We start from the raw sequence: 18,118 nt of genomic DNA, 5'->3' as shown, positions 1-18,118 counted from the left end.
ATCGACAGTTGATCTATGTATGTGTATTATGTATCGACCGTTTATAGTAAGCTGTGTTAGATATGAATCTCTTACAAAACCATCATAGGACACACATCATGTTCAATGAGCATAGCCTAAAAATGATTATATTTGTAAAAAATACCAGAAATTATATAATAAAAATTATTTATTTTTAATGGTATCGTTACATTTCTTTTAAATACACCACAAAAGTTTTATTATGTTATAGACACGGTTGGTTTATTTTTGCAGGATTGATATAGTTTTAATTGTTCTCTTGTAAAATAAAAAATAGATTAGAATTCATTTTTAGTACCATTATATGGCTTGTAGTAATAAATATGGGTAAGCTTTCCTTTCGTATTTTAAACAAAATTCCATTGCACATTGAATATTGTTAAAAATAAACAAGAAAAATTAGTTGCACCATATTATTTTTTAATACTATTATGATTTTATAAATGTTTTAGATTTTAGTGTCACCGAAATTCTTCTAAAATTTTTTTTCAGTGCAATATTTTTCTCCTTTCCGTATGCTACTCTACTGATACCTATAGTCCGGTCAAAATACACATTCAAAGTTACAAAAATTCGTGCGAATGTTTAAGACAACAATAGAAATGAAATGTGAAAAGTCCCCATTATTTCTATATTTGTAAGAAAAAAATGTTATTCTATGTAGGCTATTGATTATGTTCAAAATAAGAGAGCTAAAAGGAACTACAACATTAACGGGGTTTTATTGTTTCATCTGGTCAATGGACCTATAAGTATGAAAAAACCGCGAAGTGCTACCATTTAAAGGGGTGCATTTTTGAGGAAGGGGTGAATTAGTCCCTAGGCATAGGGTAAATTAGGGTGAGTTTTATGCACTTTTGATGTAAACACGTCTACAGAAAAATTGTTCTAGGTTAAATTGACTATCGAAATATTTCCTTTTAAAGTCAAAAATTTTGTTTTAAATATTTTAAAAAAAAAAGCAAAAAACATGAAAGAAAGCAATTTTGTTTTTTGCCCCATAACTTTTTTCCACGGGGATATAGGTATAGGCATTGTTTCCCAGAAAAAAACTTCCTTCCTTTCTCTTTAAAATAACGTTTGGTAGAAGTCTTTAGGACTTACAATTTCCGAAAAATAATTTTTCACAATTTGCCGCTCACTGCATTTTTGGGCCATTTTCCCCATTATTTTGCAAGCAATCTTCTGTAACTTTTTTCTACGCATTTCTAGGTATATGCAATGCTATATTTAGTAGAAAGATAAGTCAATTATCTTTAAACTGGTCTATTGTGTAAGGTTGTGTGACTATTTTTAAGAGAGTTATGGTTGTTCAAAATTTTATACTTTTAAAAATTTTTGATATTTTTTACATTATTGTTCGTCAGAAATAAAAGTGACAGAACTCAAAAAATGCAGAATTCTTAGTTTTGCGTTTGTTATTTTTCTTATACACTTGTTTTCGAAGGAAGATTTTCGGAGCCCTTCAGATTTCGTCTGAACCAAGTGCTTTTAAAGTATATGTCTTCACCTTGGTGTTAATTCAATGTATACTCACTCTCAGCAGTTGTTCTTATCACCTCGGATTTGTTTTCTACAGAGTAGACGATTCCATTTCCTCAGTGCAGTGGGGAATGGGTTTTCTATCGTTTCTTAAAGTTCTTTGGAGCCTTCATCATCAGCATCGTTCTTATCCCTATGCGGTGTCGGCTTCCCTAATTGCATTTCTCCATACAGTTCTATCTTGGGTCATATCAATATTAATCGTCTTCCCCAGGTCTTCCTTGGTTTTCCCCTCCTACTCCTTCCAGGAATCTGCACTTCACATTAGGTGATTAACGTTTGGGCCTTGAACATGACCATACCATCTTACCCTATGCTCTCTCATTTTGGCATCAATTGGTATCACACCTAGACTTCCCCTAATATACTCGTTTTTATTTTTTTTTGTCACACCACTCATCCACCTAAGCATTCTCATTTCCATCACATGCATTCGTTGTTCCTCTTTCTTTCTCACTGTCTAAGATTCAGTGCCGAACATTATAGCCGGTCTTATGGCTGTTTTATAAAAGTTTCCCCTCAGCTTCATTGGAATCTTTTTATCACACAACACACCACTCGCTTCTTTCCACTTCATCCATCCAGCACTAATTCTACTTCATCTATCCTCATCTATTTCTCCAGTACTCTGTAATAGCAATATTAGTTACTTAAAACTATTGCTTTTCACAATCATTCCACCATCCAAAGATATCATTTTATTTGTAGTACCTATTTCCATCTTTAAATGAACATTCCAAATACTCTGGTTTTGTCCTACTAAGTATTACACCTTTTTCCTCCAGATCTTGGCTCTACTGTTCCAGTTTTTTTCTACGTCTCTTTCACTATTTCTTACTCTACATCATCGGCGTACGTTATAGGCCATAGGCGAATCAACGAAGCACTAAAAAGCCCAGAACTTAGGAATTTTGTGCAGTAAGATGAATCGCCATGCAACTTTTTGCATTCGATTCGAGAGAGTGTCAGGAAATTTTGTGAACTAAATTGATCTCCGGGAGATGAAAATTGCATTTTGTGCATAAGAAAAATCATTTTCAAAATACATCTAGAAGAGATGGAAAGTGAAAAATTAGGAACTCAGGAAATATTGACGGAAATGAGTTCAATTTTTATACTGGGCTGTTTTGGGAGTCGCTGAATACTAATTTCACAATGGCAATGGTCTACGAGATACCTGGTGGCCAGGGTGGAACATGTCGCCGGGAGTTTTATGTTATAATCATTCAAAATCAGTTAATAACCATTACTCGGAAAATTTTGGGGGTCGCTGAGCAGGGATTTCATTACTGCTATGGTCTCCAAGGTACCTGGTGCCCAGGTTGTTACTCGTCATCTGGAGGTTTATGTTATAATATAATCATTCAAAATCAGTCAATAACCATTATTCGGGGGGTTTTGGGGTCGCTGAGCACTAATTTCATGACGGCGATGGACACCTAGGTACCTGGTGCCCGGGTTAGAACTCGTCGCTTAGAGCTTTATATTATAATCATTCAAAATCAGTCAATAACCATTACTCGGGGGGTTTTGGGGGTAGCTCATTGAACTCATTTCCGTCAATATTTTCGAAGATTTTCATTTTTCATCTCTTCGATATGAACATTGAAAATGCATTTTTCTTATGCCCCAAAATGCAATTTTCATCTCCCGGATGTGACGCTTCACCCCTTATTTAATCAATTTTTGATAGGAAAATATTATTTAATTAATTTTAGAATCATTTTCTTTCAACGTTAATTAAAACATAATGTAAAACAATCACAGAATTTTTAAATGCTTGTTGACGTCACAATTAAGTGTCGCAACATTGGTTTTCTTGCGTTGACAGCTAATGGATGGAAAATGGGTATTGATAATTGGAACGAGAGTCGCTAGCTGCCGAAGAGGAGTCCATTGTCTATCTGGGAGTGAGTCTACGTGCCGGGGTCAGTGAACTAAGATATTTTACCTACAATTCCAAGTTCCAGGTTATAATTAAATATTATATTGAAATCATCCATCATTATTTAATACAGGGAACGAGGGTGAAGAATTTTGGTGCAAATCTACAAGAGCTTGATCCCGCCACTACTATGAACTCATAAAACACCTCACACCACCAAGGATAGACCACTTTCAAAGGGACGGTCACCAGGAGACAAGCCTGGATTATCTCCAGTTTTTATATTTTTTCTTCTGTACCTCCAGCTGTTTTCCAACTGTTTTCCTGTATCTCCAGCAGGACAGCTGCAAGCGGGAGTTAGCACCCCCTTGTGCTCGCTACATCAACGTCAATTTGGGGAATAAACCGCAAGGAACACTTTTCGAAGATTGCGTAAAAGATGTTTGTTTTGGGGACATTCGGTTTGCTCTTCTTAAAGACTTAGACTGTTTTTGTGATATTCAGGACACTTAGTTTATTCATATTTTATAATTTAATTGCACATAACTTTTTTTGCTTCCCAAGTTTTTGTTGTATTTCAAAACAACATAATAATTGATAGCATTCCCCAAACCTGCGTAATCTCCATGGTGAGAATCTCTGAGCTCAGATACTTTCCCATACAATAGTTGTCGGTACTCTTATTTTTATTATTCTTCGGCTTGTTTCCCTTTTTATATATATATTTAACCTTATTTAATTATTTTAGTCTATTTTAAATTAAATCCTTCAAATTAACTTCATACACTATTCAAAATTTCAATTACAGTGGAACCCCGTTAACTCGGATTAATTGGGACCGCGGCCGATCCGGGTTATCGAAAATCCGGGTTAGCCGGAGAAAATGGTAAAAATTAATAAAATATGGTATGCTTACAGATAAACTCCGTTATAATTGTCACACAGACACTGGTAAACCACGTTCGCATTCCACACAAAACCACACATACAAAGCGTCGTCAAAAGTCTCATTCTTAGCTTTATTAGCTTTGCACCGATTAAACTGTCTTTTGTTATCATTTTGAAAAAAAAATTCTTCGATTTTAGTTCTATTTTTCTTCCAATCCGATACTGTAGATCTACCGACACCATAATATAATGCTGCAAGATTCACCTTTATCAGTTCTACTTAATGCTTCTAGTTTCTTTTCCATTGTCACTACAACATTTTTACGTTTTGTTGCCCTTATAGACAAAAGACACGCAAACACAAAATCTGAATAAATTTACGAACGATTACAAAACGGAAGCGAACAATAATACGACTTTACTACACATAATACCGTCTCTGATGTTATGTTATTTAATAAAAGTGATGACTAAGACCATTGTTAAAAAAAGAATTTTAATAGTCTTTTCTAAACAATGCTAACACAGACAGTTTCAAAAAAATAAAGGATAATACAGGTGCATGTTGTTTTCGACAATGAATGTGGTGTACCATGAGTCATTTTTACTATGTTATATGTAGTTCAATCCGGTTCCATTATCTCTCAAATATTATATTACATAGAGTTGGTACAAAACCTCGTGAACCTTGAAAATGCGTATGTATAACCGAAATAAAATGAAGCCAAAAACATACGACTATTTTATTTGCTGCGAATTGCGCGACAGGGTCCCATCTGCACCCTGATATTTTCAGTAATGTCGGATTCATCAATCGTTTCGTTCGTATATTGACGTCACCAAATGAATGAATTAGGTTCACGAGATTTTGTAACAGCAATACATTTTTATTGTTGAAATGTTTGTCTGATAAAAATCGGTCCGGGTTAGCCGGAGTTCCGGGTTATCGGGGGCCGACTTATCGGGGTTCCACTGTACTCAATTTATTAAACGTTAACTTTTTCACTTTGTATTAAATTCAAAAAAACTTCTAGCAAGGCTCTATTCCGTCACAATAGAGTTCGGTTTCACTTGCTCAATATTATTATTAAAAAACCACGTGTTAGAAAAAGGATATGTTGTATCCAACCGCAGGCTTATTTATTAAATAAAGGCTTGAGCCTGTCCAACTCACGTTGAGTTGTTTATATATTGTATTCATATTTAGTATAGTATACTTAGACCCAAACCCAGACATCCAAAGTGAAAGTTATCCTCCAACATCAAATTGTTCTATATGGTCCACATAATGTTCAGAAAAAAGTCACACCATTTTGAGCGTCGGGGGTGGGGGGGGTTGAGGGGGGAGAAATTTTGCAAATTCGTAGTTTTTTACGTTTTTCGTCAATATTTCTAAAACTAAGCGGTTTTGCATAAACAACCCTCTACACAAAATTGTTCTACATTAAATTTCAAATAAAAAAGGCCCATGCATAACCCTTCTAAAATGAACGGTTCCAAAGTTACGGAGGTAGTATAGTATAATTGGTCCAAAAAAAGGCCTAACCCAGACATTAAAAGTAAAAGTTTTCCTTCAACACCAAATTGTTCTATATGGTCCACATATTATTTAGTAAAAAGTTACATTTTGAGCGTCCGGTTTGGGGGGGGAGATGGGGGAGAAGTCGGTAAATTAGTAGTTTTTTTACGATTTTCGTCAATATTTCTCAAACTATGCTTTAGCGTAAGGAATGTTCTATAGAAAAATGCTCTACATAAAATTTAAAACAAAAAACGTTCTATACATAATTGTTATAAAATCAACGATTCCAGAGTTACGGAGGGTGAAAAGTGGAGGTTTTCCATACTTTTTATATTTACCGATTTCTCCCCCCTCTCCCCCCCCCCAAACCGGACACTCAAAATGGTGTGACCTTTTTCTCAACATTATGTGGACCATATATAGAACAATTTGGTGTTGGAGGATAACTTTCACTTTGGATGTCTGGGTTTTTGGTATAGTTATATCATAAATATTGCCCAAAAAATATAAAAAGTATCGAAAATCTCGACTTTTCACCCTCCGTAACTCTGGAACAGTTGATTTTATAACAATTATGTATAGAATATTTTTTATTTTAAATTTCATGTAGAATATTTTTGTATATAATATTATTTACGCTAAAGCATAGTTTTAGAAATATTGATAAAAAACTTAAAAAAACTACTAATTTACCGGCTTCTCTCCCATATCCCTCCCAAATCGGACGCTCAAAATGGTCTAACTTTTTACTGAACAATATGTGGACCATATAGAACATTTTGGTGTTGGAGGAAAACTTTTACTTTGGATGTTTGGGTTAGGCCTTTTTTTGGACCAGTTATACTATACTATTTCCGTAACTTTGGAACCATTCATTTTAGAAAGATTATGCATAAGGCCTTTTTTATTTCAAATTTAATGTAGAATAATTTTGTATAGAGGGTTGTTCATTCTAAACCTCATAGTTTTAAAAATATTGGCGAAAAACTTAAAAACTACGAATCTAGCGATTTCTCCCCCTCTCACCCCCAAACCCGACGCTCAAAATCGTGTGACTTTTTTCTGGGCATTGTGTGGACCATATAGAACAATTTGGTGTTGAAGGATAACTTTCACTTTGGATGTCTGGGTTATGCCATCTTTTGGATCAACTATACTATGCTAATTATCAGTAGTATTGAATTAAGGTGTACGTATTAAAAACGTACAATTGTTATTTGGTGAAGGTTGTTCTTACTCACCTAGGTGCAAGTTGTACTTTCTGTATTAGAGGTACCCTTATTTAGATTTTCTAACCTCATTAAGATTATTCTTATATTATATTTGTATAGTAATTCTGTAAAAGATTTTCACTAGTGTCATTTCTTGTCATGTTTAGAGTCACATACTAGTTACTTTATTTAACTCAGAGATTGTGAAAATCTAGTAGTTATATTTAATAAATATTTATTTATTGTGGATATTATTTCTGATTATTCCTTTATATTATACTCTTGCTACAAATTTAATATACTCTATAGCAGCGTAGAATACCTGGAAGAGTGTTAACCTAGTTAGCTCCCTTCTGGCGCCCAAAAGTTTATTTTATTTTTATTATATTATTATATTTATTCTGTCTATTTTCTGAGCATTATCTTAATATTTCCTTTTCTAGCCATCATTGTCATTTAGTTTAATTTACTGTCTTGACGGGCGTGCAAATTGGCCGAATCCTTCGTTGAGTGTCAAGCGATCATTCTCTTGCATATCTAGCTAGCCATTTAATTTACATCTATCTTTTTCTAATTTTATTATCAGTTCATATCACTTTCTATATCAATTCTATGCTCTTTGTATTTCCATCTTCCTCTACTAATACTACTGCAAAAATAGTATTTTGTTACATTAGTATTTTGTTACTTCGGCTTCTCAACGTTGAAGCCACACATTTTTTGTTACATTAGCTACAATAAGTTTTTTTTCTTTTTCTACTTCTGTTGGATTTTACCATCCTCTTTACTTTCACTCCAACAGAAGTCCTAGTTTTTGTTACACGGAGATCAATTTAGTTCACAAAATTTCCTGACACTCTCCCGAATCGAATGCAAAGTTACATGACGATTTATCTTACTGCACAAAATTTCTAGGTTTAATGCTTCGTTGCCTCACCTATTAAGCACCATGGAATGTTATCCTGTAGTTTCGCTGTTATTTGGTCCAAAACTAATGAGCATAAATAAGGACTAAGCACCGAGCCTTGGTGCAATCCTATTTTCACATGAAATTTATCAGTCTCTCCCATACCTGTCCTAACACTAGTCGTTACTCCCTCATACATATCTCTCACAATCTTTATCACCAGGGACTCCTTTCTTATGTGTGTTAGTACCCACCACAGAATCTCTCGATGAACTCTATCATATGCTTTTTCAAGATCAATGAATACCATAGGAGCGTTTGTTTCTCTATTCCTGTATTTTTCCATAAATTTCCTTATAATTAATGTTGCATAATCTGTTGTTGATCTCCCGGCATTAAGCCAAATTGATTATCAGATATTTCGGTTTCTTCACGTATCCGTCTATCAATTACTCTCTACCTTCTTCGGAGCCTCCATATTTATTACATGTTTTGGGCCCCTTTCTCCATTTCTTTTACGTAATTGTCCCAGTTTTGTTCTATAAGTCCCGTCTGACTTGTCGATTCCGTCGGTTTGCCCTATTTTTGTCTTTCTCATTTCTTGTTCTTCTGGCTCTCTTTTTGGCTCTGTTATTTTCCCTTTTTTTATTTCCTGGTATTAATGTCTTTAAATCTTATCATGTGAATTTAGTATTCTTCTTCAGTAGTATTATTTCATAGTGATTCTTTTGTGATGTTTTCGAGCTCTAGGAATTCTTCCCGTATTTCTTGTGAATTGGCGATTGCAGGAATACCTCTAATTCCTATGCTCACTAATCGTTTGAAGTTTGACCACTATTTTCTTTCTTTTCCTTGGTCTCCTGATCCATTGTTTATATATGCCTAATTTTATCAATAGATAATTTAAAGATAAAGTCCAATAAAGATTTAAAAACAAAGTAAAAGATATATTTATAAACTGTCAAAATTAAAGCTCTTGATAGTTTTAACTAATCGCTCTGTGATTTTGATGAACAATAATAATTATATCCCCTTATAACTTATAGAAAGTTCAATTTGAATATGTGTTTTTAAGCTTTTTTTTAATGACTCAAAGCAACTAAGTTATTTTAATTGGTGCATAGGCGCCAAATGTCGCCTTTCAAAATGTTCAATCTGTTTTAAATATATTCATTTTTTTTTAATCCTGCGAAAACTAATACGTATTTTTGAAAAATTTAAATAGTACTGTCGCCAGGGGGGGTACAACGGCCTCCTTAATTCAGATGGACTTACCCAAGTAAGTATTTTTATGTATTTTGACCAGTAGAACACGAATTTTTTGGGTAACAGTTGATCCGGATGTCGATAAGATTGTTATAAACAAAGAACTTGAGTAATTACATAACAGCGATTTTTCGCAAAACAAAACATTTTTTTGTATTTTTTGGGTGATTCTCAGCAAAAATGGTCTTACAAGTTTTTTCGTAGGATGCATAGTTTTCGAGATAAACGCGGTTAAACTTTCAAAAAATCGAAAAAGTGCAATTTTTTAACCCGAATAACTTTTGATTGAAAAATAAAACATCAATTCTGCTTACTGCATTTGAAAGTTTAAGTGAAATTTTATCGGTTTTGATTATTTGCATTGCTAAAAATTAAGTTTTTATTTGTTAAACAAAGCCATAAACGCCATAGTGTTTCCCGTGCCCAATGCATGCGTTTTAATGTAAGTAATCTACGTCGAAATTGTCAGTATGTGCGCCTACTCGTTGGATTTCAAATGAGAAATGCATTGAAAACATCATTCAATCACTACGTGTGTATAGCTTTGTTTAACAATAAAAAAATTAATTTTTAGCAATGAAAGTAATAAAAACCGATAGAATTTGACTTGAACTTTCAAATGCGGTAAGCAGAATTGCTATTTTATTTTTCAATCAAAAGTTATTCGGGTTCAAAAATTGCAATTTTTCGATTTTTTGAAAGATCAACCGCGTTTATGTCGAAAACTATGCATCCTACGAAAAAACTTGTAAAAACATTTTTTGCTTAGAATGACCCAAAAAATACACAAAAATGTTTTGTTTTGCGAAAAATCCCTGTTATGTGATTCCTCACGTTCTTTGTTTATAAAAATCTTATCGACATCCGGATCGACTGTTACCCAAAAAAATTCGTGTTCTACGGGTCAACATACATAAAAAAAACTTGGGTAAGTCCATCTGAATTAAGGAGGCCGTTGTACCCCCAATGGCGACAGGACTAAAACGCAGAATGAAAGATTACGTTATTACCGAGAGCAGAAAGTCCCTGACAACTTCTATCAAGGGCGGATCCTGGGAAGGGGCCATTTTTGCCTCTGAAAATGGCAAAGGGCCATTCTCGGAGTGGGCCATGGCCCCCTCCGAGAATTTAAAAAAATATAAATTTTAATATATCTATATGCAGTTCAAATGTTTTTAATTTCAAACACATAATGTGTACAAAATAGGAGATAAATATGTTTTCTGGACCAGAATTGAAAAAAGGCAATAACGGAAGCTTCAAGAATGACATATAATGTTTTATAAATCAAAATGTTAATAATTTTACAAAGGGCCAATTGTAAGAACGACCTTGATAGTCATCAAAATCGTATCAATTTCCATATCCTATACACAAAATGAATAAAAAAGAAATGAAGCATTACTTGGGTCACTAGCACTTCAAACAAAGTAGTTGGTTGATATTTTCGCACAGTCAAAAGGAATTGTTTTACAAGTACATATTGCGTTTTTTTTATTGAAAAATATGGACACAATAAAGGGATGAAAACCGAAAGCCTAGTCACGAAAACTTTAACATCTTTCGCCAAACTAATGAGCAGAGACGGAGCCATAAAAACCCATGAAAAAACATCATACCACAAGGAGTGCGTTCAGGTTGAGCTGGATTTTCTACAAAGTTATCGGAACCCTCAAAAGTCAGTCATTAACCAGATATACTCTCAGAGGGCTAAACAGATACAAAAAAATAAAGAAAGACTATGACCAATAGTAGGGTCTATAGTGTTCGTGTTATAGGTCGACAAAATATTCCTCTAGGAGACCATCGTGATGATGGCCTTCTGCTTCTGGACGAAGATGCTGGACCTAGCAATGACGAGAATTAATCGCTTAAATAACACCTATCCATAGCATCTTCCTGGGCAACATACATTAGTAGCACCAGTCAAAATCAATTAGTAACATGTTGTGGTGAAGAAATAATTGAACAAATAATGGATCAGGTTCAAAGTGCAAAGTATTACTCTGTCATATTTGACGAAACGACCGACTTATCCCACTTGGAACAGCTTTCTCTAAATTTGATATACATACACAATGACAACATTCGTGAAGACTTTGACGCTTCATTGACGCTTATGAGAACCTAAAAATAATTAGTGAAAATCAAGAAAGACGGAAAGAACAAGGGCTGACAGGAGAAGCATTGGGAAAATGGTATTACTAAACTTGTTGAAAGAACTGCATTTGGATCCGAAGAAATGTATAGGAATCGGTACTAAGGCAGGAATGGTGAGTTTTAGGCTCTTTTCACACACGGTAAAAGTGTGTGAATAGTGCCTTAAAACTCACCATTGTAGCCCTATTTTTTTTAAATTACCACCCGTACCTCCAGTCCCCATCCCCAAAAAAAAGTTCATGGCCCCTCCCGAAAATCGGTCCTGGATCCGCCCTTGACTTCTATAATGTTTATTTTAATAAGTTACAGGGGTGAAAAAAAAATAGAAAATTTAGTGTGACTTTTAATTCCAAGTATCTTATTTACAAGAAACTTTTTGGTTATTCTAAGGGACTTTCGGTCCTCGGTAATAATGCAGTCGTTCATTCTGCGTTTAAATTTTTCAAAAATAGTGATTAGTTTTCTTAGGATTCGAAAAAAATGAATACATTTAAAACACATTGAACATTTTGACAGGCGACATTTTGCGCCTATGCCCTTAAATATCAGGTATTAATAAGACAGTTTCAAAAAAATTGTTAATGGTAAAGTAAAATTGTGATTTATTTTCAACAAAAATATTAAATTGCATTAGGATGCCACAAGAAAATAGCTTCAGAATAATATGTCTACGAAAATTACAAAGTAACAAAAAAAGCATCCGAATTTTTTGTAAAAACAGTTTATCCCTTGTCCTACATCTTAATCATCTGATTATATAAAGATTATCAAATGGGTATTACCGTTTCTGCATATACTCGTATGCAAAATTTATTTATTTAGGTAAGTAAGCGCAGCCAGTGTTGTAATCATCTACAATATTCTCAACAATCGGTAATATTACTTTCGATTTCAGTTAATTGAGGTTAACATCTCAAAAACCGAAAGTTGTAGATTATTTCATACTATGCAAGAACATTTGACACACTGAAATAGTTATACCGAAGTACCGACACAGTCGATATCAAAACATCGCGCCAGAGACATTTGATTACTCGCGAGGTACCACTATTACTTTACATTTCCCTACTTTCAAACCATTCGTTTACTTCTAGTGGTATCTCAACTCTCTTCCACTAATGACTCTCTTGTGAAGTTGTTTTTGTTGATAGTGTTGTTTTAAGTGGTGATCTTAATTCAGGATTTTTTCATCTCATCACTGATGTCTGAAATGGTTTAGCGATTAATGGATTTTAGATGATTCAAGTTTGCTTCAAGTGTATTTATTCTACTGCGAATTTAAAATCAGCCGAAGAGTAAAAGTGAGTATAGTTGTATTTGACCTTATTATCAGCGCACTTTCCATTATTATGAACTGTTGTTTAAGGTAATTATTTTGTTTGCATTGTGAATTTTGTAATATACTATTTTACGTGAGCTGCTACAGAAACAGGTGTCATTTTACTATGCGCTCTATAGCCTTGTAGGTCTTTTTATAAAATTCTTTTTGAATTAATTGCTACCTAGATATTTAAATCTTGTTGCAACCTAACCACATAACAATAACAAATACCGCAGCCTCTAACTGTTACCACAGCAATTATTCTAAAAGTTTGGCTAGTACTGCTAGTACTACCACTATACTTCTGTGTATGAGTGTGTAAAATGGTATTGATCAAAAGTCTATTAGCTATAGAAGGATACAAGTTCGGATCACAATTCGCATTTGGCTTTTACTACAAATTAAACCAATAAATTGTTAAACATTTCTATCAAAACAAGGGTTGAAAAATTAGCTGGATGAGCAAACTATAGTTAAATTAATGAGGACACAAATTAGAATTTGATTATTATATTTAGGACATTCAAAGAATTATGATTTAAATCTGCCAGCGTCTTATTATTACAAGAATAAGAACAGTTAGGTGAGTTCACAATTTTAAATTTATATAAACGTGCGGCAGAATGCTCAATATACAGGTTGTAACAAAAATACAGGTCATAAATTAAATCACATATTTTGGGACCAAAAATAGTTCGAATGAACCTAACTTACCTTAGTACAAATGTGCACATAAAAAAAGTTACAGCCCTTTGAAGTTACAGAATGACAATCGATTTTTTCCAATATATCAAAAACTTTTAGAGATTTTTATTGAAAATAGACATGTGGCATTCTTATGGCAGCAGCATCTTAAAAGAAAAATTATAGTGAAATTTGTGCACCCCATAAAAATTTTATGGGGGTTTTGTTCCCTTAAACCACCCCAAACTTTTGTGTACGTTCCCATTAAATTATTATTGTGGTAACCATATTGTGGTTCCAGTTTTTGTTCTAAGTCTCTTTCACTATTTCCTTTTAACACTACATCATCAGCATACATTAGGCACCATGGAATGCTACCCTGTAGTTTCGCCGTTATCTGGTCCAAAACTAATGAAAATAAATAAGGACTAAGCACCGAGCCTTGGTTCAGTCCTACTTTCACCTGAAATTTATCAGTCTCTCCAACACCTGTCCTAACACTAGTCGTTACTCCCTCATACATATCTCTCATCAGACCAATAATAGTCATCAGACCAATAATACCTACATATACAGTGTAACTAGTAACAGGTAAGAATTAATCGATATAAACGTATGAATTAACATTAGATCACATAGTTTCCCACCTTTAGACGTCTGTGACAGGAGTATTTTATAAAATTCTCCTGTCACAGTGACAGTTGTCATACTCCTCCGATACATCTAAAGTTGGAAAACTATGTAATGGAATGTTAATTTATTGGGACCGTGCAAGTTCGGAAAAGCGACACCTGGTTTCTTCGATCTGCACTTTTATTCGCACTTTTAATTATATTGGCCAATCATATGGTCCTGGTTGCTGGATAACTGTCAAGGCCATAGTCCAAAAAAATAATAAGAAGAAAAAATAAGATTCAAGTTATGTTATTAAAACGTAAACAATTGTATGTAATAAATAAAATTAGTTATTAAAATTCAGTAATGCAAGTAAAATACAATTAATTACATTTACCTTTATATAATAATTGCATATCATATCAATATTGTGGAGCAATATATAATTTTTCTTCTTCATTAACAGTAGATATGAAATATACGTCAATTTGACAATTTCAATAGACAATGAATTATTTAAGAAAGTTACAATATTTCTCCGCTATTCTCTCACGATCGTTTCTCGTATCGCCTCCACGTACTTGCACACCGCGAATACGTTTATATTTTAGTACGGTCGAACGCGCTTATTAGAGTACCGGTTATAGGAATATCCCGGTTTATGGAATATAAATTCGAGGTCCCGAAACGTTTCCATTTACCCTTTAATAAATGTATCCCTTTATTGTTATATTATTTAGTAACCTAATACCGCATTTTAGAATAATTTTTTCAGGTCAACAAATAAATTTTTACGTACAATTTCCTAAAAATTTTAAATTTGCCTGATATAACGGTTTGTCGGTAAGGGCTTCGAAAGCCTGCTGTTTTTTATATTATTACGGTTTGTTAGGTATCTAATAAACACTTTATTACTGTGTTATGAGTAAACGCTCCTTTCCCACAGAAAATTCAATCGTATACCGGCAAGGTCATAAAATAATTTCATTTGTCTACAAATTTCTATAGGTACATTGCCACACACTTGGCTGTTTTTAGAAACAGCATTTTTCTATAAGATTATTTATGACCAATAGTTGATCGTTTGTTCGGAAGTCTTTTCTAAAACTCAATTCCAATTTATTGTCTAATCGTTTCGTAAGTATTTTTGTCAATAGATTATAAATTTTTATTGACATAAAAAGACCTAAAACCATATGCGTATTTTATAAAATTCTACTGTCACAATGACAGTTGTCATACTCCTCCGATACGTCTAAAGGTGGAAACTATGCAATGTAATGTTAATTTATACGTTTATATCGATCATTTCCACCTCTACTGGTTTTATCTCTTTTTACTTCACAATGTTTTCCATCTTTTGGGTTATTTTGCCTGTTATTAATATACATATACATATTCAGGATATATTATAGACAAGGCATACTCAGCAAAAAAGAGTAACGCGCAGGCAGTCGATGGGTGGTCTATCTATTTCTTTTTACTGAGCCATCCCGCTCATGTGACAGACAAAAATGGCTAGACCACTCAATCCTTAATATTGGCATTACACCTCGATGTACAGAGCGGCCCGTACCTTGCCTAATCTATTAGTTAATAGAGAGATATCGCAAAGGCTAACGTTAATACCGTGTCAAGACGTAAATAACTGATAACGGTCTATTTCAACACAGGCATCAAGAGAGTTATTGCAAATGTTTTGGGGGCGGGGTTTAACGTTATTATGACAACCGACGTTTGGGATTAAATTTAATGTAACCTAGAAATTAATGTTGAATGTTGAGGAATACTATAAATAATTTTTTATTGTTAAATGAATTTGGATACTGAGTAGGTTGACTTGCATTTTAATTTTAATGATTTAATCCACAACATATAATCAGTTTTAAATAATATAAAATATTTGAATAACTAATATCCTTACCACAAAAAGTCTATTGTAGACAAAATAAGAACACACCTGTTTCTTAACACAGGAAACAAGATGATTCACAGTTTTTACTTAATGAAATTTGTATTCTATAAATTATTTTTATGTTTCATCCTAAATGTCAAATTAGCGTTAACGTTATTACCGTCCCTTATTTCGACCTAAATAGAGAGTTATCAAGTACTTCTAGGAGAATACAGTAACGTTATTTTAGAAATGGAGCATGCGTAGTATGAAGATTGAATAACGGAAATGATTTTAACGTTTACGGGCTCCGTTACGGTACGTCGAATAGCGGGCTTGAAATACGGTAACGTTAGAAGCGAATCGCACTAATTCGGCAAGACTCGGACATTTAAGTTCTGTTATGTGTGGTTATGTCATCTGTTCTTTGTTATGAAATTTTATTTCTGTACATTAATAAGGTGTTTTTTCTTTGTTTTCTTGGTTGATTGACCATCTGCTAACATTTGGAGTTGGTGGAAAACATTTTATTTTCAAATTTTTTTTCTAAATCTTCGTCATTGGCCTCAACAAGTACCTTATTGCTTGTTCTAAGATCTCTTCCATATTTCTTTAGAAAAATTTTGAAACCCAAATTGTACAAAACCAGGCAAAATTACAAAATATTATGTATCTTGGGTGAAAGAAACCAAAAATAGAAAAAAATTTAAACAAATTTAATTATATTTATATTGCTGTCAAATACAACATTTCACTGACAGCTACCAACTTTTAACGTGAAGCACTTGATAACTCTAAAATTACATATACGTTAAAACTTATACCGTAAAAAAATAGCGTTTACGTGTCAAAATAACGGATGGATAGAATTTTACTTGATAACTCTCTAATAGCGGGACACGTTATCCGGTATTAGCGTAACATTCACTCTGCGCTTGCGTACATGTCAAAATAGCGTATTCCGCTATTAGCGTGCGATAAAAATGCCTTTGCGATATCTCTCTATTATATTTATGGTTATTAGCGCGCTCATCACTGTATACGACGCAAATGCAAGTAAAGATGGCGAACATTAAGAGGTAACATTAGCGCGCGGAAACTTTCCAAGATTGCGGCTTTAATTTTGGATATTTTGTCGAGATATTGGGCACACGTATTCGTAATATTGTGAAGAATGGCGGTACAGAGCCCAATTTGAGGAATATGTTAGTATGTGGAAATTACTCCATAATTAAATAAAATATTGCAAAATCGAGCCTCTACTGCCATTACAAAAAAATACACTTTCTTCAGATAAACTTTTTTATCCCATGTCTAGATTTTGTGTCACATTGGAACTACTAAAAACCGATTATCTATAACAAGAAATCGAAATAGACTGACTTGGCAACATTTAGCGCGCCTATGAGTATAATGATTATTGTTTTTGATAGTATAATGACACTGTCACTGTCGTACTGCCGACACACTGTTGCCGCACTGTTGAAAGTTTGCAGAATTTTCGAAAAACAAAAATATTAATGACGCGCTACTGTTGCCTCTTAATAACTGGGTAAGAAACAGAAGAGTAGAATAGAATGACCATATAAGCCGAACGACAACAAATAGAGTAGAGCGAAACACGGTTCCCAATAATAAGACGATCAGTAAGGAGACCACCAAAAACGATCGAACGACAACTTACTAGAGGCACATTTAAAAAACAGACAGAGGCATGTCTATAAAAGAAGAATAAGAAGCAGAATTTATAAAATCAGTGACCATTGGAAACAATTTCTTAATTCTATGCAACACAAGCGCAATTAATTAAATTAGGATAAAAAATGTTTAAATTAACAGCCGCTTTATTTGAAGTTGAATTAATATTCAACATGACATAAATTAGAATTTTATTATAATATTTAGAACATTCAAAGAATATATGATTTAAATATGCCAGCTTCTTATTATTAGAAGAACAGTTAGGTGAGTCTATAATAATTTTAGTTTTATATAATAGGCCTGGAGCCCGCTTCCCAAAAAAAAGTTTATTAATAGCAAGCTGAAAATTTGTTAATAGCTTCACGGTGTCTAGTCGGACAAACTTCGATGTACGGGAACACTGGAACAGGGGAAGTTTTAATTTTGTGGAACAGGTTACAAGTTTCGAACATCAGACTACGAAAACGTCCCATGTATTTTGTCGGCAGAACTTCCAATTGA

General features: G+C 33.6%; 1 protein-coding gene across 2 annotated transcripts in view; it reads left to right on the top strand.

Annotated features, from left to right (window-relative positions):
• Positions 1-273: 273 nt before the first annotated feature.
• Positions 274-18,118, top strand: part of LOC114325163 (UDP-glucosyltransferase 2-like) — a 120,638-nt gene continuing 102,793 nt past the window's right edge. The window contains exon 1 of one of the 2 annotated variants that reach the window (XM_050650096.1): positions 274-348. In XM_050650096.1, coding sequence (XP_050506053.1) covers positions 345-348 — 4 coding nt within the window. In that variant the 5' untranslated portion in view covers positions 274-344. Of the gene's footprint in view, positions 349-12,387; positions 12,704-18,118 lie in introns of those variants that run through there. The other variant, XM_028273135.2, reaches the window with a different exon arrangement.

This window comes from Diabrotica virgifera, chromosome 5 (assembly GCF_917563875.1).
Source record: "Diabrotica virgifera virgifera chromosome 5, PGI_DIABVI_V3a".
Lineage (NCBI taxonomy): Eukaryota > Metazoa > Arthropoda > Insecta > Coleoptera > Chrysomelidae > Diabrotica > Diabrotica virgifera.
Note: the sequence above shows the minus strand (reverse complement) of the source record. Positions and strands in the feature narration are given on the sequence as shown.